General features: G+C 46.7%; 1 protein-coding gene and 1 pseudogene across 6 annotated transcripts in view; both read right to left on the bottom strand.

Annotated features, from left to right (window-relative positions):
• Positions 1–18857, bottom strand: part of DCAF4 (DDB1 and CUL4 associated factor 4) — a 30211-nt gene extending 11354 nt beyond the window's left edge. For 2 of the 6 annotated variants that reach the window (XM_032345046.1, XM_032345045.1), the window contains exons 1-8: positions 18717–18857; positions 8088–8202; positions 7239–7430; positions 6881–6977; positions 4647–4750; positions 4063–4220; positions 2974–3056; positions 1811–1913 (exon numbers count right to left, since the gene is read on the bottom strand). In XM_032345046.1, coding sequence (XP_032200937.1) covers positions 1811–1913; positions 2974–3056; positions 4063–4220; positions 4647–4750; positions 6881–6969 — 537 coding nt within the window. In that variant the 5' untranslated portion in view covers positions 6970–6977; positions 7239–7430; positions 8088–8202; positions 18717–18857. Of the gene's footprint in view, positions 1–1810; positions 1914–2973; positions 3057–4062; positions 4221–4646; positions 4751–6880; positions 6978–7238; positions 7431–8087; positions 8227–18159; positions 18391–18716 lie in introns of all 6 variants that reach the window. The other 4 variants (XM_032345042.1, XM_032345041.1, XM_032345043.1 and 1 more) reach the window with 4 other exon arrangements.
• On the bottom strand, positions 14480–17404 carry LOC116591795 (annotated as a pseudogene).
• Positions 18858–19135: the final 278 nt, after the last annotated feature.

The raw sequence follows: 19135 nt of genomic DNA on the forward strand, positions 1-19135 counted from the left end.
GAGTAAAAGAAAAAAAAAGAAAGAAAAAAGCAAGCCTACTGCACTGAAAAAAAAAAATTACAAAAAAAAACACTACATTGGGATGTAAGTTTTTTTTCCCATTTAAAAAATGTGGCTGGATGGGGCACCTGGGTGGCTTAGTAGTTAAAGCCTCTGCCTTCTGCTCGGGTCATGATCTCAGGGGCCTGGGATCGAGCCCCGCACTGGGCTCTCTGCTCAGCGGGGAGCCTGCTTCCCCCTCTCTCTCTGCCTACTTGTGATCTCTGTCTGTCAAATAAATAAAATCTTAAAAAAAAAAATGTGGTTGGGGCGCCTGGTGGCTCAGTTGTTAAACATCTGCCTTCACCTCAGGTCATGATCCCAGAGTCCTGGGTTCAAGCCCGGCATCAGGATCCCTGCTCAGCAGGAAGCCTGCTTCTCCCTCTCCCTCTCCCCCTGCTTGTGCTCCCTCACTCACTGTGTCCTCTCTCTGCCAAATAAACAAATACAATTTTAAAAAATGTGGTTAATAATTACTTCAAAACAAAAACCTTATATAGTTATGTGTTTTATATATATTTTTTAAATATAATATACACACATAACATGAGTTTGGATGCTGGTGAAAATGTATTCACTTTGCAAGTTTACTCAGAAACCACATTTCCTGAAGAATCATTACAGTGACTAGAATCAGAATGGAAGAACTGATCTCTGGGTGGCAAAGCACCCTTCCCAAAATTCTAGTCCACACAGCTAGCCAACCACCTCTAACTCCGGATGACTAGGGAGATCTCCACGTCCGTGGGAGTCGTTGTGAGACGGAGCATGAGGACTGGGGATGGGGGCCATACTAAGCAGCACGTGCATACCCACCCAGTTTTACCGAGGAGACCCAGGGAAGCAGCTCCCGAGTATGTACCGCAAGCAAGTATTCTACTGATTCAGGTCAAATCGTACCCCTAGGCCCTTGGGGGAGTAAAGCCACAGGAGAGAATGGGAGTCCTAGAATACCCTGGATGTATTCTCCTGTTGATGTCTTCTGGGGCAAGACCTCAAGGGTCAGCTCTATGGTTTCAGATTCCAATCCTGTCCAGCAGGCTGAGGCTCTCCATTTTTCTATCCTTCTTTCATTCTCCTCAGTCTTCCCCTGGCCTCCAGGAAGGACAGGGCTTGCCAGGAGGCCATGATCTCCTGTAGCCTCAAGCTTCTAATCTAACTCCGGGGACCCCGGGGTCCTCTGCCGACATTTCTCTGAACGCTGGGTTCAGGCAGTTGGCTCTGGCTTTATTTAGCTTTGGCTAGATTAGCCCCAGTCTAACCTAACGCAGAGAAGACTCTGCTCCGTGTAAATGATGTGATAAAGGTGTGTCGGATGTGCAGGCCCAGCGGTGCCACCTGGGTAGGAGTCAGCAAGCAAGGGAGCGGCGCACGGCTGCTACCGAAGGATGCTGGAGCTTCAGGGTGGCAGGATGACGCCCCAGTACAGGAAGAATTAGAAGCCCCTGGCCCACTGCATACCTTTCTGTCTGTTCCCAACACACCCAAGGGAAAACTACTCTGTGATCGTTCTAGATGTGTGCTGGGCCCCGGCTGTCAGACCGAATAACAGAGCTGGAGTCAGGGTGAGCTTGGTCAGCATGGCCGGCCCTGCCGGCTCAGCACCTGCCAGCGGGCACACGTCAGAACAGTGACGTCAAGAGGACGGCCCCTGCTCTCGTGGCACTGGCCGTCTCACAACTAGGCCTCATGAAAGCCAAGGTTAAGCCACGCAGGGTCAGGGGATAAAAGCTGTACCCCTGGCACCCACAGGGAGCTCCCTCCCACTCACCAGTATGAGGTTAAATCGGTCGCTTGCCAAAGCGGAGGGATCCGAGCTCTGAATCTGGACCTTTTTCCTCTGCATGCAGCTCACTCGCAGCTCATGAGCTAAACTGCAGAGGGAAAGAGGGGCGGGGAGGGCACGGCCACTGGACCCAGACACCCGTGAAGCCGACTCAGAGGCTCCGCCCTGGCGCCCACCCTGGAGACCTCCCCGCACCCCGCCCCCGTCAGCCTCTCCTCCCAAGTAAGTGTCAGCCGCGGAGCTGAGCAGGATCCCAAATCATCTCAGTTACAGAACTCGGAGGAAAATTAAGGCCAAGAAATGGGTGGCTCCTCTACAGGGTCAAAGAAAGAACTAGACTAGGGCGCCCAGCTCCCTCTCCACATCAAGGCCGTACCCCACTTGAGAACAAAACAGGTTTTAAGGTGAAGAGAGATCTAACTAGACCTTAACTCTTTTCCTTCTCAGGAAGGAGATACGGGAGAGGCCTGCCCCATCTACCCTGGTGGGGCCGGCCTTCCCTGAAGGGGGCCCTGCTCCAACAGAAGTGCTGTGCTCCCCTCCGATGTTCCGTTACTGGCCCGTGCACAGGAGGCAGCAGAACGCAGGGCCGAGGAGCTCAGGCACCGGATCAGACGGACCCCGTCCTCTCTAGCCTTACCTTGAGCCAGTCGTTCCGCTCTGAGCCTCGGTCTCTTCTGAAAATGGGCAAGTACCAACCCAGCTCACAGGGTTTTAGTCAGAATATCACACATCACGACTATATGAGGTTTAGTACACATACATCCCTTTAATTGCTCTATTTTAGATGACAACTCATGGGAAGGGGAGGAGGCAGAAATCTCATGGGAATGAAGTTCTAGGAGCTTCACTGCACTGAAAATGATTTCAAGTAACACAGAAGAAATGTCTTGAGAAATTTCTGCTGAGTTTCTCTGCCTAGATCCCTTCTCTCTCCTTGGCCTCCTGCAGGAGCTTCTCCCCTTGTTCTATAGGGAAAATGATTTTCTCAGGGCTGATTTTGGCAGAAGTCAGGCTGTGCTCCTCCTCACCCCCACTTTGCCCCCAACTGTGAGGACTCCTCAGAGTGGTTCTATCCCCATTGGCTTCTTGGACCACGGATATAAGAAACAGGAAGAGGTAAAAAGCTTAATGAGGCTTTGTCTTACCGGGAGTAACTGGTGACATTGAGAAAACCCAGCTTGCTTTTCTGTAGCAATGACGATGCATTAAAACCCATCCTGGCTATTTTCTAAAAAACAAAACAAAACAGAACAAAACAAAACAAAACCAGATTCAATGAAGTTTTAGGTTATAGGATACTGGAGAATGCTTTTAGTTTCATAGGATCTAACGAAGAAGGTGGTGTACTAAGTTGGCAGAAATTATATGTACAGAGATCTGACAGACTCCTCTCCTGGACAAGAGGAAAAGTCCGTCACAAGAAAGCACACGTTGAGCTGGAAAGCTGGCCTGGTGCCCACGTCTAAGCTCTCCATCAATTTACCTGCGGAGCCAGGTGAGGACACGAGGCCACCCTGCTAGGGAGCACAAGAATGGTCCTGCTCGCTCAGGTCTTCACCAAGCTTTCCGTTCGACCTGGTGACCCCGGGGCTCCCATAAACAGAAAGGTCTTGGCATCTAATCCCTAACAGAAAGGTCTTGGCATCTAATCCCCAGAAGGGATGCAGGAAATCCTCGTATCCAAACCACACACCTGGGTTTTCTATTAAAGATACACAGTTACTGGAACTGTGTCATGCCACTTCCCGATTCCTCCGGGGAAGGACAGGATGGGAGGCTCACGGATGGAACTTCGCAGGTAAGAAAAGGAGTAGCGGGAGATTTCCTGCCTGTTCTCACTCTCTCCATCAGATTCTTTTTTTATTTTTTATTTTTTATTTTTTTTTTTTTTATTTTTTTTTATTTATTTTTTTTTTTTTAAAGATTTTATTTATTCATTTGACAGAGAGATCACAAGTAGGCAGAGAGGCAGGCAGAGAGAGAGAGAGGAGGAAGCAGGCTCCCCGCGGAGCAGAGAACCCGATGCGGGACTCGATCCCAGGACCCTGAGATCATGACCTGAGCCGAAGGCAGCGGCTTAACCCACTGAGCCACCCAGGCGCCCTCTCCATCAGATTCTTATGGGGGGAGCTTAATGCCACAAAGTGCCCCATGCTGTGTTACAGGGGCGTCTCATTGGCACCTCCCGTCAGCAGTGGAGGGGACAGGGCGGCCAGCAGGAGTGCGGAGCCCACCTTTTTCTGCTTGTCTTCTTCCTCCAGCAGCTGCAGCCTTTTGCTTTCCATCTCCTTCTGCCGGATGCCCTCCTTTGTGAGGGGGTTGCAGTTGTTATGGCCAGGGAGCAAGCGGAAATAGCGTTTCTTTTCAGGGTCAAAGTAATACCCCGGCAGATCTTAAGTCAAAAGAGAGGAAATCCACTTCAACTTAGAACACGACATGGACCCACCTACGAAAGAACCCAGGGGCCTGTCCACACCACCCCTCACAGATGTCCATCTGTTCTGAGGGGCAGCAGGTAGGCTAATGCAGCCAGTCACCCTCCTGTGCCCATGCAGGGAGCCATCGGCCTCACCTCCCTTTCTGCCCTGTTCCTGATGCACCCAGGATGTTTAGTTAGCGTTTCAATGTGCTCCAGAATTTCCCCCGAGCCAGGAAAGGGCTGGTGACACCCATGGAGTGTCCCCACACGCAAGCAAAGACACACAGGGCTAAGAAGGGCAGCCCAAGCAGACGTGACCAGATGATGGGGCAGGACAAGATTTCATCTTTCCCCACAGGCAGGGCTACAGCAGGTCCACTGTCCAACAGACGGCCTCACCTGGCACGGAAGAACTCCCCGCTGCGCCAGATGAGGTCGATGGGGCCTCGTCATCGCTGACGTGGCCAGAATCCTGTGAGCTTTGCTGTGCCACTAAGCTGCCCCTGTCAACACACAGTCATAGTAACTCGCAGTGAAGGGCTTGAGTCTGTCATTCTCTGACTGGCGGGTCCTGCAGGGGTCAGTTCGGGCTGTTCCATGGCCCTCACTCCAGCCCTCTGACCCTTCTGATTACCTGGAGAGCCCTCACCTCTCCCTTCTCCTTAAAGGAGTTTACCTACCACAAATACACTAAAGTTAGGACAAGCAAAGTTTTGGTTCCTCACCCTTAAGAGGATGTGTGTCACGTTAAAGTCCCTTTCCTTATCTCCTCACTTGAGCATTTTCTGAAGTCTTTCAGAAATTTCCAGATGAAAAGAGGAATAATCTTTGCCAATAAGAATATTATTAGCTGGGCTCATTTGTCAATTCAACAGCAGCTACAAGGCCAGGTGCAGTTTATTCTTTACTGGATTTAGTAGTACAAAGGGTTCAAATTTTACTTGGCCATATCACCTTATAGATGGAGAAACTGGGGTTCAGGGCACGGAGGTGATTTGCTCAGGTAATACTCGGATACAGCCATGTTTAAGCACTTGATTTGCAAAGCTACAAGCAGTTTCTGTGGCAATTACAGGCTGAAGGATATAATGACAGAGAAAAACACCTAATTTTAGAATCCTGACAAAATCTGTTTAAAAATCAAGAACTTCCTCCCCATCCCCCAAAGGAGTACAAATTGAATATCCAGGCTGAAGGACTGAAAGAACTTTCTCTTTTGTCTGTAAATACTAACTATGCAGTTTCAGAGAAAATTATTTGTTCTCCCTTTTTTTTAATGGCTCGGAGCTTTCTGAGGCAGCTCATGTGTGACCAGGCAGCAAGAGGAGGAAGGACTAAGCTTCCTCACGACAAATGTCTACATTTCTAGTCCAAGGACGACTCCTCCATTCTTTCCACACAGAGTCTGGAAGGCGGCTGCCCAGCGTGTTTCCACATGACTCTGCCAAGGCTGAGTTGAGACTCTCTTCTTGCCCAGGTCACATTTTGCTACACGTTGTACTCTTGTGGGAAGGCCCAAAAAATATCCATGGTTCTCTTTACAAAACATACAAACACTGGGCACTGTCCTGATTGTTCTACAATATGGGTCAATATTGTGACTCTGGCTTAGAGTAATAGATTTATCCTGCACCTAATGAGGCCCACCATGTACGAAGGGGCTACTCAGAGCCAAGCAGCCCATCAGAGGTTTTCCATTCAGTATTGCAAACCTCGTAAGTGTTACGTCTCTTTTGTACAAAAGTGACTCAAAGTGACTAAGTAACTTGCCCAAATTCACACAGGAGAAGGCAGAATGTGAAATCTGGACCTCCCGATTCCTTGGCCCTGATTCTTTCCATGACATTTGGATGGTTTTTGTTACTGTTCAGGTTCATCTGTTCTAGAGAAGCATCTTGGTCTTTGTCACCATCTGACCCTGTTGCTAGAAATCTGTCCATTTTCGGAGCAGGTCTGAAGTGTGGAAAAGTTTTAAAATTGGCATGCAGGCCTCTTCTGGTGCAGAGACTTCTGCACTAAGGAAATACAATCTAGTCCCAGCACAGGACAACCCGCCCACACAAGGCGAGGACACCTCTCCACAGTTCAGGGCCAGCAAGACTTCTGGCCATAATAACAGTAAATTGAGAGTGGAAAATGTTTGCACTGGGGACTTCAACTCAGCATAGACTAGGTTTTACTTTCTAAGCTGGTACTGGGTACGTGATGTTCACTGTACTATTCTGTATATCTTTTTGTGTTTATTAAACTCAATATTATATATATTTAACCTTTCTAAGGATTAGGCTGAATTAATGAAATTAGGTCTCCAGAAAGGTATTTTCATTGGCTGGGAAAAAAGGAAGAGAGAGAGAAAGTATTTCTACTCTGCAAAGTAGAAAAACAGCTCTCCAGTCCTATCTGATACTGTCTGCTTCTAAGCCTCTAGCTAACGCTCTGGCCAGAGGTCGTTGCTCTGAGAAGAAGGAAAAGTGAGGCCCTATCTCCTCATTCCTCCAAGAGCGACAGGCAGGTTGACTTGCAGCAGTGGCCCCCCCCCCACCCTCAGACCCTGCATTGCGGTGACAACCCTGTGACTCCCAAGCATCTGAGGCCACCACAGAGCTCAAGTGGCCCCAAGCAGCAGCACTTGCCTCTCATCAGAACCCCGCTGTCTGAACCAAGGGTTCTGCTGGTGACTCCTTCTCCTACGTCTTCTATTCTGCCAGCTGTTTTTATGCATTTCTACTCCTGAAAGAGAAAAACAAGCAAGTCCACGTATAAACATGTCAAGTCCGCATACAAACGTGTGGGCATGCGCACGCGTGTGCACATGATTTCCTGTTTGCTTCTCGACAGCTCCTTCATGCTGGGAGCTAGGCAAGGCAATGGCCCAACCTGGCTTCTCACCAGAGCCGCCACACCAAGCGTCGCCTGTAAGGGCTGCCTCCAGGCAGAGACAGCGATTAAGCACCAAGCTTTGGGAGCCACTTCTCCAGCTGCGGTTCTTACCTCACAGCTGACACCTGGCCTGCCAATCTGCCGACCTCTGGTTCTTTTGGTCACTGTGTGAGATGATGACAGGGTCTTGCAATTACTTTAGGTGGCGGTTGAGGCTGGCACAAGCACGCAGGTTATTCTTCTTTCTTTTCTTTACCAGATGACACCAGAGCATATAATTTTTCTTTCAATCCACACACATCCCTATTCACAGAGAACAGTTGACAGTGAACACTTTCTCCTACACAATTCCAGCACTGAGCAAGGAAAACTGTGAACACGGTTAAACAAGGGCCAGTGTGTAGGACTTCTCGACATGCTTTATAAAGGTTTTAGCTTCCTGTATGCAAGCTGTCAAAGGGATGGATGTGAACATGCATACATATATATATATTTTTTTTTTGAAGAAGGAATGAGGTAAAAACACTTCTTACTGATATTGCCATAAATTTCAGGAGGCTTTTTCAAGTCTTATCTTGTGGAGCCTGAATCTGTCACTTAACTGCCAAGTTTCAACATTGGGGATCACATGAAGAGTTCTTAACAAGAGCAGACTATGGTACCTGGCCCAGCTGCTGTGAGCTCCACGCCTTCCCAACACCTGATTTCCCCCCCAACTCACAGGAGAGAGTTGAGGCCATTTTACTGAATGTGCTTCTATTTATTTTTTACTGAATATACTTTAAAACCACATTCAAATCCCATAACAGAATCAGAAAAAAAAAAAAGTCTTTAAGGCTGAATGAAACCAAAGAACAGATTAGAAAACTATTTGCTTTTATTTCCCAGCTTCTCCATCTGAGTGTGGAATGCCTGCTCGCAGCAGAGCACGACAGGTCCGGACTGCTGGTCGGTGCTTACCCAAACATTCTGCGAATTCTGTAACGGAGTCCTCAGTGTGCTTGCTTCGGTCAGTCGGCCTCCCCCATGGGGCCGCTCCACAGCCCGGACTGCTGGCCCCTGATGCTCTCCAGTCCTGCGCCAGAAGGAGCAAGCGCTGCTGAAGCAGAGCGTGTAGCCGCGCTCAGGGGGGAGCCACGATAAAGGTCTTATTTTCATCCTCTGAGGTCTTAAACTACTTTAATTATTCCTAGTCGGAGTCACTCCCGACAGCTCAGGCTGTTATCTCTGCCCTAACAACCCTTCCACTTTCTTCCAGTCCTCCTTCCTTGCTAGCATAGCTCCCGACCTCACAGAGAACAGAGGCTGCCAGGTACGAACACTCCCAGCTTCTCTCCCCTCCCTTCCACAAACATCTGCCTTTAATATTTCCAAGGGGGGCTGCCCTCTTGTCTTGGAGAAACACGTGTCCTTGCCTTTTCCTGGCAAACCCGGCCCACCTCTCATTCCTTCTCAAACCCTGCAGACACTTGTTCAAGTGCGAACACTTGTTCAGACAATCGTTTAACCAATTTCCCCAGCCTTATCATTTGTATGTGTTCCAACTCTGACCCAAAAGGAGGATATCCTGCACACGTGGTCTGTGTGCACACATCCCACAGCTTGTTTCCCAGTCACTCCTCAACCCACTGCATCACGCCTCCTTCCTTGCCTATCTGCTAAAAGCCTCGTGACATATTTAACCAATGATCCCCCTGCCTGCCAAAGTCAGTGGTCTCTCTTTAGCCCTTATTCCTAAATCACGTGATAGCACCAAGCTTCATTCTTCCTTTGGCTTCTGGAACATCTTTCTCTTGGTTTTCCTCTTACTTGTCAAACTCATCCTTTTCTGGCTTCTCTTGGGTCACCTGCCCTTTGTCTGTTTTCTACTGTTCTGTCCTAGATCCTCTTCTTTTCATACTTATTCCGTCTCACCTGCCAACACAAGTTTATCTCCAACCCCTAGAATCTCTCCTGGGTATCGACTTCCACTGCCACCTCTTACTTCCACAGTGACAACAGACTTAGCACGTTCAGAGCCCATTTCTCCCTAGTTCCCTGTCTGCTCTTTTACCTATCCATATTTCCCTCCTCTATAAATACCACTGCTGCCCTCACCCCTGTCCAATCGTATAGTAGCTTTAGTCATTTTCCTAAGCAACCCATGTTCATAGCTCTTGGACACCACATGCAGGGGTCTCCCTAAGGATCAATTACCTTAACCTTTATTTTAAAGAATAAAACTGTATTTACTAACTAGTTAAGTTACAAGCTAAGAGGCACTATGCAGAGGAAGGGAAATAGGCCCAGTGTTAAGAAAACTGGTAAGAAAAGAAGCCATACTGACCTAAAGATTACCATTAGCAACTCTATCAAAAGATAAAAATTCCTCTAGGTTGCACATTCTGTACATACGACTGCAGTTTGCTTTAACTATGAAATAATGCAGGACTACAGTGAAGAACACATGTAACGGGAAGTCAAAGGCTTCAGGAGAGGAGGCAGGAGCATGGCACGTCTGCACCATTATCCTCCAGAGAGGCGCGCAAAATCAAGGACATAGTAAACAATGAAATAAGTGGTGAGCACTGATTGTGGAACATTTCTAAACCACTAACTCACACAAGCACTGGGTCAGGTACTGTAGCACAAGGAGAGGCTGACAACATTAACTGATTTAATGAGCATGATCAAGCCAAAGTCATTTAAAAAAGTCATGATAAAGAGAAGCTGGCTGAACACAGAAAGGGTTAGTGGGATGAAATGATATCTTTTGATACTTTCAAGAAGCCTATTTCAGGGGTGCGGAGAGTATCTTCCTCGAACGCAGCATAGTTCACTCTCAGTATCCACTGTATGCATTATGCTTGCCCTTATCACTCTGTACTAAACTGTGTACTCCCACCTCATATTAGATGTAATGTGAATTTTCTAAGCTAAGATCTTGCCCTGTTCTTTCTGTTCCTAGCACCCGTGACCTGGTTGGTTCTCAGTAAATGTTCCCTGAACTAAACAAAAAACAAACCAAAACAACCCTGCAGCTGCTTTAAAATCCCAGGCAGAGGCACCTGGGTGGCTCAGTTGTTAAACGTCTACCTTTGGCTCAGGTCATGATCCCGGGGTCCTGGGTTCAATCCCTGCATCAGGCTCCCTGCTCTGAGGGAAGCCTGCTTCTCCCTCTCCCACTCCCCTGTTTGTGTTCCCTCTCTCTGTCAAATAAATAAATAAAACCTTTAATAAAATAAAATAAAATAAAATAAAATTCCAAATAACCCCTTTCTGCTCTAGGCATTTTCATTTGCTATTCAACACAGATTTACAGAGGGCCCACTGGGCCCTAGGGAGCAGGCAGAGATAAATTGTTGTCCCCATTCTCAAGACACTTGCTGATCCTGCAGTGGCTCGTGAGTGAAGACCCAGGTCTCTCCAGGTGTAGCAAAAGAGGAGAGTCATTCTTTGAGTGGAGGGGCTGGAGGAGAGACAGAGTTTGAACAGCAGCTGGAAGAGTGAGGGGCCTGGCAAGCAGTTCTGTGTGGCCAGAGCCTTAAGTACAAGGCGTTGGGGGATGAAGCTGGAAAGGCCAGCCCATGAGGGCTCTGACAGGATCAGACATGCATGTAGGAAAGGGCACTTTACAGGCAGCAGAGAAATTAAGCTAGAAGTTAAGGATCTCTGAAGTTAAGGAGATGAGCCTGCCCACTGTGGAAGTGAGGATCTTGAATTTAGAAAGAGTCAGGAGGTGAATTTCATGGGAGGTGGAGACAACAGAAGTGAAGAACCAGTACATGACTGACTGGTAGGGTCCTGACCTGAAAGACCAAGATTAAGGACGAAGAACAACTGGGGGAGAGAAGAGAATCAGTCTCGTTTTGAACAAACCAATCTCAAGATGCCTGTAGAACACCAAGGCAGGCAACTGTAAACAAGCTCTGGGAATCCGGAGAGGAAACAGGATATAGATTTGAAAGTCATCAACACACACACACACACACACACACACACAAGAAAGTTATCAACACATGGTGACAAAGACTCAGACAAATGTAGATCCAAAGCCAAATATATAATGAGGCTTTGAATCCAGAATTGGAGGTGATTTTCCTGGATAGTAATAGGAAATCCAGTATGTGTCAGTTTTTAGATGAGTGTTTCTTATTTTTTTAAAGTTTTTTTTTTTTAATAAAAGATTTTATTTATTTATTTGACAGACAGAGATCACAAGTAGGCAGAGAGGCAGGCAGACAGAGAGGGGGGAGGAAGCAGGCTCCCTGCTGAGCAGAGAGCCCAACACGGGGCTCCATCCCAGGACCCTGGGATCATGGCTAGATCAGTGTTTCTTAATGGGGACAGTTTGGCAATGTCTGGAGACATTTTTGTTTGTCATAACATGGAGAGGGGTGAAGCTGGTGGTGGCTGCTATTGCCACTGAGTAAGAAGCCACTGATGTTAACCATCGTACAATACACAGGATAGTCCTGTAAAACAAATTAATCCAGCCCCAAATAGTGGTGAGGTGGATAAACTCTATTCTTTTAATTTTTATTTATTTTTTAACTTTTAAAAAAGATTTTATTTATTTATTTGACATACTCAGAGAGAGCATAAGCAGGGGGAGTAGCAGGCAGAGGAGAGGGAGAAGCAGGCGCCCCAAAGAGCGGGGGGAGCTTAATCCCAGGAACCCGAGATCATGACCTGAGCTGAAGGCAGTTGCTTAACCCATGGAACTACCCAGGCGCCTGAGAAACTCTATTCTTAATAGAATATTCTTAATAGAAGAACAATTTGCTGGATGATATTCTGAATCCCAGCTCCTTTGGAGCTGCTCTGCCAGGCAGGTATTAAGGGAGGTATTAAGTAAGATGTGCTGTGAAAGGCTGAGCTTGGCTTTGCCTTTCAGAGAACCTTTTAAGTACTTGAAGGACAAAGAAAAATAAGAGACCATTATTCTGAAAAGACAATGTTAATCTCAAACAAATAAACATGATTTAACTTTTTGGAAAATGAATGGGTAATACTACTTATCAAGTAACTTAAAAATGTACAAGCCTTCTTTTGGGAATTGATGTTAAAAAAAATAATCCAAAAGATTATAAAAATCACTACAACTTTCCAATCACTTTACGAGGCTAGTATCACCCTGTTACCAAAAGCAAAGACATCACAAGAAAACTATTTCTCAATATACCTATGACACAAACACACAAAGTGCTAGCAAACCAAATCCAGAAGCATATAAAAGGATTATACATGAGGAGCAAGCAGGATTTATCCCAGGAATATAAGGCTGATTCAACATAGGCAGATCAATGTAATACGGCACATGAACAGAATAAATGTAGGCGAAAACCCCATGTGATTATCTCAATAGATACAGAAAAAGCACTGGGTAAAATCCAATGGCCTCTCATGATTAAAAATTAGGAATAGAAGGTAACTTTCTCAACTTGATAAAGGGCATCTACAAGAAACCCAAAGCTAACATCATACTTAATGGTGAAAAAGTATAGTATGTCCCTCCCTTGCCTCCCCTGCACAAGGCCAGGAACAAGCCAAGGATATCTATTCTCACCACTTCTGTTCAACATTGTACAAGCCAGAGGTGATTAGTCAAGAAAAAGAAATAAGAGACAAACAGAAAAAGAAAAAGTAAAACTATTTCTTTTTTTTTTTTTAAACTACTTCTGTTTGTAGATGGCATGATCTTATATACGGAAAATCCTAAAGAATCCACAGTAAAACTATTAGAGTGATATGTGCGTTAAACAAGGTTGCAGGATATAATCTGAAAATGAAATTAAAGAAAAAAATTCTATTTACAGTAACATCAAAAATAATAAATTGCTCAGGAATACATATAATAAGGTAAGTGGGTAACTTATAGATTGAAACTATAAAAGAAATTATAAAACATATGAAAGAAATTAAAGAGGACCTAAATAAAAGAAAAACATGCTAGAAGACTTAAGATGGCCTCTAAATTGATCTACAGATTTAATGCAATCCTTACCAAAATTCTAATTCTCCTGCCCCATTCCAATTCTAACTGCTATTTTTGGAGAAATGGGCAAGGTGATCCTAAAATTCATATGGAAATGGCAAGGAGCCCAGGGGCCCAGAATAGTTAAAAAAAAAAAAAAAAAAGTACTGGGAAAGAGCAAAGTTGGAGGACTCACACTTCCCAATTTCAAAACGTATTACAAAGCTACAGTAATCAAGACAACATGGTAGTGGCACAAGGACAGAAATACAGTGCACTGGAGTCGAGCTGAGAGCCCTGAAATAAACCAACAGTATCACTGGCCAACTGTTTTAAAAAATTTTACTTTAAGTGGGCTCTATACCAAATATGGGGCTTGAACTCGAATCCCTGAGATTAAGAGTCACATGCTCTACTGACTAAGCCAGCCAGGTGCCCCCCAACTGATTTTTGAAAAAGGTGCCAAAACCGTTCAGTGGGGGAAAGAAGAATATTTTCAACTGCCGGGACAACTGTCTATCCACCTGCAAAAGAACAAATTTGGATCCCTACTTTACATCATACATAAAAATGAACTCTAATGGATCTAGTATCTAAAACTATAATCTTAAAAAAAAGATTTATTGTAGAGAGAAAGAGCAAGAGTGAGCACAAGCAGGAGGGATAGAGGCAGAGGAAGAGAGTATCTTAGAGACTCCACACTGAGTGCAGAGCTCCACATGGGGCTCGATCCCACAACCCTGAGATCACAACCCGAGCTGAAACCAAGAGCTGGACGCTTAACTGACTGTGCCACCCAGGAGCCCCTAAAACTATAAAACTTTTAGAAGAAAATAAAGATATAAATCATGATCACAGATTAAGTAATGGTTCCTTAGACAGGACACCTGAAGCACAAGAAAAAAATAAATTGGACTTCATCAAAATTAAAAACTTGTGTGCATCAAAGGGCTCTAATAAAAAAGGGAAAAACAAACAAAAAAAGAAAGACAACTCACAAAATCAAAGAAAATTATTTATATATGTTTTAAAGATTTATTTGAGAGAGAGACAGCATGTGTACAAGTGGGGGAGAGGTGATGGAGAAAAAGAATCTCCAGAAGACTCATTACTGAGTGCAGAGCCCAACAAAGGGTTTGATCTTATGATACCAAGATTATGACCTGAGCCGAAATTAAGAGTCAGGCTCTTTTTTTAAAAAAAAAAAATTTTTTTTTATTTATTCCTTTGACAGAGACAGATCAGAAGTAGGCAGAGAGGAAGGCAGAGAGAGGAGGAAGCAGGCTCCCTGCCGAGCAGAGAGCCCGGCGCGGGACTCGATCCCAGGACCCTGAGATCATGACCTGAGCTGAAGGCAGAGGCTTTAACCCACTGAGCCACCCAGGCGCCCAAGAGTCAGGCTCTTAACTGACTGAGCCACCCTGGCACCCCAAGAAAATTATTTTTAAACCATGTATTTGGTAAGGATTAAGTATCCAGACTACAGAAAATATTTTAACCCAGTAATAATAATAAAACTTAAAGACATTTTTTTCAAAGACCTACAAGTAGCCACTTAGAATGTACAAAGATGCTCAATGCCATTAGTCACTGAGCAGCTGCAAATCAAAACCACAATAAGATACTTCATACCTACTAGGGTGGCTACAATAAAAAAAAAAAAAAAGCAGGTAACAACAATATTGGTAAGGATGTGGGGAAATTTCAACTTCTTGCTGGTGAAGGGAAAATGCTGCAGCCACTTTGGAAAACAGGATTATACAAAAAGATCACATATCACAAGAGGTTAAGATGACTGAGAATGTAATATTTTTTAAAGCCTTCATTTTAGGTCAGCACAAACTTCGTATTTTCCCCCTATTTTTAGTAGCATTTCATTTTGAGGTTTAACATAGCAAGCCAGTATAAAGTTTTACAGTTCAGTCCAGCAGATCCCTTGACCCACAGTTTCACTTTCCCTGGGTTCAGTTATCCTCCTCCAGATGTATCCTCAGGAGATCAGTAACAGCCTAACGCTGTGTCACGTCTACAGGTCGTCTCATGGCACAGGCATTTTATCATCTCACATTGTTGCAAAAAGGGTGAGTACAGTACAGTGATTTTGAGACAGACACATTCACATAACTTTTATCACAGTATATTGTTGTAATTGCCCTATTTTATTATCAGTTACTGTTGTTCATCTCTTACTGTGCCTAAATGATAAATAAAACTTTATCACAGGTATGTCTGTATAGGAAAAAAACCAGAAAATACACGTTTCGGTACTATCCATGATTTCAGGCATCCAGTGGGGGGTTCTGGAATGTGTCCTCCTGAAAAAGGGGTACCACTGTAATCCTGGATTCTAAGTCATTTTTAAAGTCATTTTAAGATGAAAATGGAAAAAAGTATAAGAAAATTAATTTTCTTTGTAACATCTCAGTCATCTGCTCGTTGACTCTTTTTTAGTGGACAGGTGGCTACCTGTTCTGTTGCAGATAAACACTTAGCTGACAGTGATCTCTGGAAAGGAAAACTCTGAATTTGAATTTGTCCTTGTCAGTGAGCCCTCTTGCTTAACTACAGATCCCAACAGTTAAAACCAGAAATAGGAGGACTGCCTAACTCAAGCTTTAACTGAAACCTATTATTCTTATTTCTTATCATACTTTTTTGAGGCACTGATGAAGAGGCTTTGCAATGACCAGAACATTGTAACTGCCAGGACAGAAAAGCCCCAAAAGCAACAGAATGCCTAGAAAGACCACATCCCACACATCCCCTTCCTGCCCATGATCACGTGATGCGCACATACCACCCGTCCCCCAGCCTGTGATCGCACACTGTCTGTTCTTTGGCATGCACCCCTCTGAACCTCTCCCTATAAAACTCCAGGTGTCCAACTTGCAGGCTGAGAGGTCAGTTAAGGCTTGAGTCTGCCACCTGAAATAAATTTCTCTCTTTTCCAAAGCCTGGGTCTTTTGAGACTGGCTTCTCTTGGGACAAGTTTATCCAAGTTTGTTCGGCAACAGTGTTGGCAAACCTAACCAGGAGTTGTTTTGCTTTGTCCAGCTCCCTTGGTATTCCTGAGGATGGAACACTTGGCCTTACGGTGCACGAAAGCTTTCCTGTCAGTTTCCGGAGTTACTGGCTGAGATCGATCATTGGGTATCATTTTTACATTATCTGAATGAGGTGGATAATCTGGTGGATACCTAGAGCTTCTGAAAAACCTATAAATCGTCCTCATCAATCTTTGGTGCATTTTGGTAGGCAAGTGTATACCTCTAATGCTGTGCTGTGAAACAGAATTTCAATAGTGATAAAACTGAAATACAGTATTGGTATCTTTTACTTTTTGCATTTCAGAACCGTCAACAGCTTTCTCCAGATAAAAGCTGTTTGGACAGCATCCACTGTAGCTGCCTGTAATTGGGTTCTGCCAGTGAAATAACATGCCCATCAGATGGGTTTGCAGACTTGCCCTTCCTAATTCAGTTTAGCTTCTCCATTCCTTGCTGTTATGGTGGCTGTGAAGTCATTCCGTTTCATTTTTACCTTGGTTGCAAGAGCTTTCAAAGGTTCACTTCCTTTGGCTCTAAGTCTGAACCTCCGCTTATGCATAATCCTGAAGTTTGGCAAATTCCTGTGTTTTTCAGGCCCTGCTTCAAATCTACAGTCTCTGTGAAGGCCCAGTTGTGGGATGTCACCTGGAAGTCGGCATGGCCTCGAAGTTGGGTAGTTGTCCCCATGGGAACAGCCATAATTTGGCACAGTTCTCCCAAAGGCTTGTGGTTAGAACATCCCACAGTTTTTTGAATAACTGGCCCTCCCTCTCCCCCAAGACGCCTCCCCTGGTACCCTAGGTCAGGGGGCTGTGGGGCAGCCTCCACCTGGGCCTCTGCTCAGCAGGTGCGCTGGGAGCCTACAGGCCCTGGGCTCTCCTCCCTTCAGCCCAGGGCTGAAATTCCGGGTGGGAGGAGGCTCCATCTCTCCCACCCAACACCTCAGGTTGGGAGGCCCTGTCAGCTGGGCCTCAACATCTGGCTTGAGCCCAACAAAGCTCCTCTGAGTGGCCTGGGCCATAAGGTTTCTTTTTGGGGTAATGAAATGTTTTGGAATAAGATCGTGGTGACTGTCACATAGCCTTGTGAATATATTACAAACTCCACCAAACTGTACCCTTTAAAATGGTGGATATTACGGTATGTGAATTATACCTCAAAAACAAAAAAAGATCTATAACGGCAGAACTATAATATTTAAAAGTGAGAACATGGGGCGCCTGGGTGGCCCAATGGGTTAAAGCCTCTGCCTTCAGCTCAGGCATGGTCTCAGGGGTCCTGGAATCTAGCTGAGCCCCACACCAGACTCTCTGCTCCACGGGGAGCCTGCTGCCCACCCCCCCCCAACTTGTGATCTTGCTCTCTGTCAAATAAATAAACAAAATCTTAAAAAAAAAAAAAAAAAGTGAGAACATCCTAAAAAGCCAACAGGGTAATTCCGATTACAGAGACCAGTGGATTGTATTATGGAAAATGCCAACGCTGAATGATCTGTAAAGCCAAATACAAAATGCCTCTACATGGAGCTTCCCGTACCCACCTTGAGTTGGTTTTTCTATTTTAACAAATGAGTAAACTGAGGCTTCCAGGACTCAGTATCCTACCCAGCAGGACACACAGAGTGGTGGAAAAGGAATTTCACCCCTGCTGGTCAGGCCCCATGGGGGGTGGGGGGTTGGTTACCCACAGACCACCACCTCCACTGTAATATCCATTGTTATTTAAAACCAGACTTTGGGGTTTGGGAATTTTCATTTGTTTCCTCCAGGAAGTTATCACAGTTTTCTTTCCTCCTTGTTGTTCCAGCCACAAGGCAAGGCCAGCGGACTACCCCATGCCCACTGCGGGAGGGTGGGGGTGGTATCAGGGTTTCCGAGGTCAGCGGGGGCGGGGCGCGACGAGGCTTCCAGGACTCTCAGCGCGCGAGGACGGAAAGGGGCTTTCTCGCTAAGGCACACCTCGGTGTGGAGGTCAACGCGAACGCCTGGGTTCAACCCGGGGCTCTGCCACGACCCAGTCCAGCAGTTACCTGGGCAAGCGAAACCTCACCCGGCCTCTCCCGGCGTCTGACAGAGGTACTCCTCCCACCTCCCTCACGGGGCTGCTGGCGGGGGGAACCGAGTTAAGGCTCGTAAAGCAGTGAGCACGGCGCGGGGCACTCAGCACGCGCCCAGGGTGCGTTAGCAGTTCCGGGAAACGGCCACCAAGGGTCCGCCGTCCAGCCAGAGGCAGGTGTCGGGTGCCACCTTCTGCAACAGGGCTTAAAAAAAAACACACTCTTTCGGGTCCGACACAGAGCGGCGACACTCGGGGTCCCCCCACGTTCCACCGTTTACGGCCGCACAGCCCACCCGACAGGACGAGCCCGGCTGCCCACGCCCACGCCCACGCAGCCGGCGCGCCCGCAGCTCGCCGGCCCAGCCCCCCACCCACGCCGCGGTCAGGACGGCGTTCCACGTGCTCCGCCGCTCCCCGCCCCTTTTTCGGGCCTTCCCCCCACGGCCCATCCCACGCCGAGCTCTGAGCGGAGAGCGGCAGCAGTCCCCGGACCGATGCCAACGGCCACCGCCGTCAGCAAACACTTACTTAGGAGAGGGTGCTCTCCGGCTCCCCTCAGGGCGGGGACCCGCAGGAGTACGAGCTGAGAGTGGAAGGACCCGGAAAGACCACGGTGTAACATCTGCCAGTTAGTTGCGTCCGTTTTTTGTGTAGTCGCCGCGGATAGGACCAGGCGTCCGCCCGTTCCTTCTCATTGGATGTGGGGTCTGACTGTCTACGCCAATAGGATGGATCTCAGGAGGAGGGCGGAGATTGAAGCGCGGCTCCGCCCAGGCCAGGCGAGGAGGCCGCGAGTCGGCTAGGGAGTCTGGGGCGGGGCCGAGCACGTTTGGGGTGGGGCTAAGAGCGTTGGGGGCGGGGACCGGCGCATTGGAGGCGGGGCCGGGCTGGGTCGGAGGCTGAGTGCCGATCCCGGAAGCTCGAGGACGTGTGCGGGCTCCTTTGAA

Source organism: Mustela erminea, chromosome 5 (genome assembly GCF_009829155.1).
Source record: "Mustela erminea isolate mMusErm1 chromosome 5, mMusErm1.Pri, whole genome shotgun sequence".
Lineage (NCBI taxonomy): Eukaryota > Metazoa > Chordata > Mammalia > Carnivora > Mustelidae > Mustela > Mustela erminea.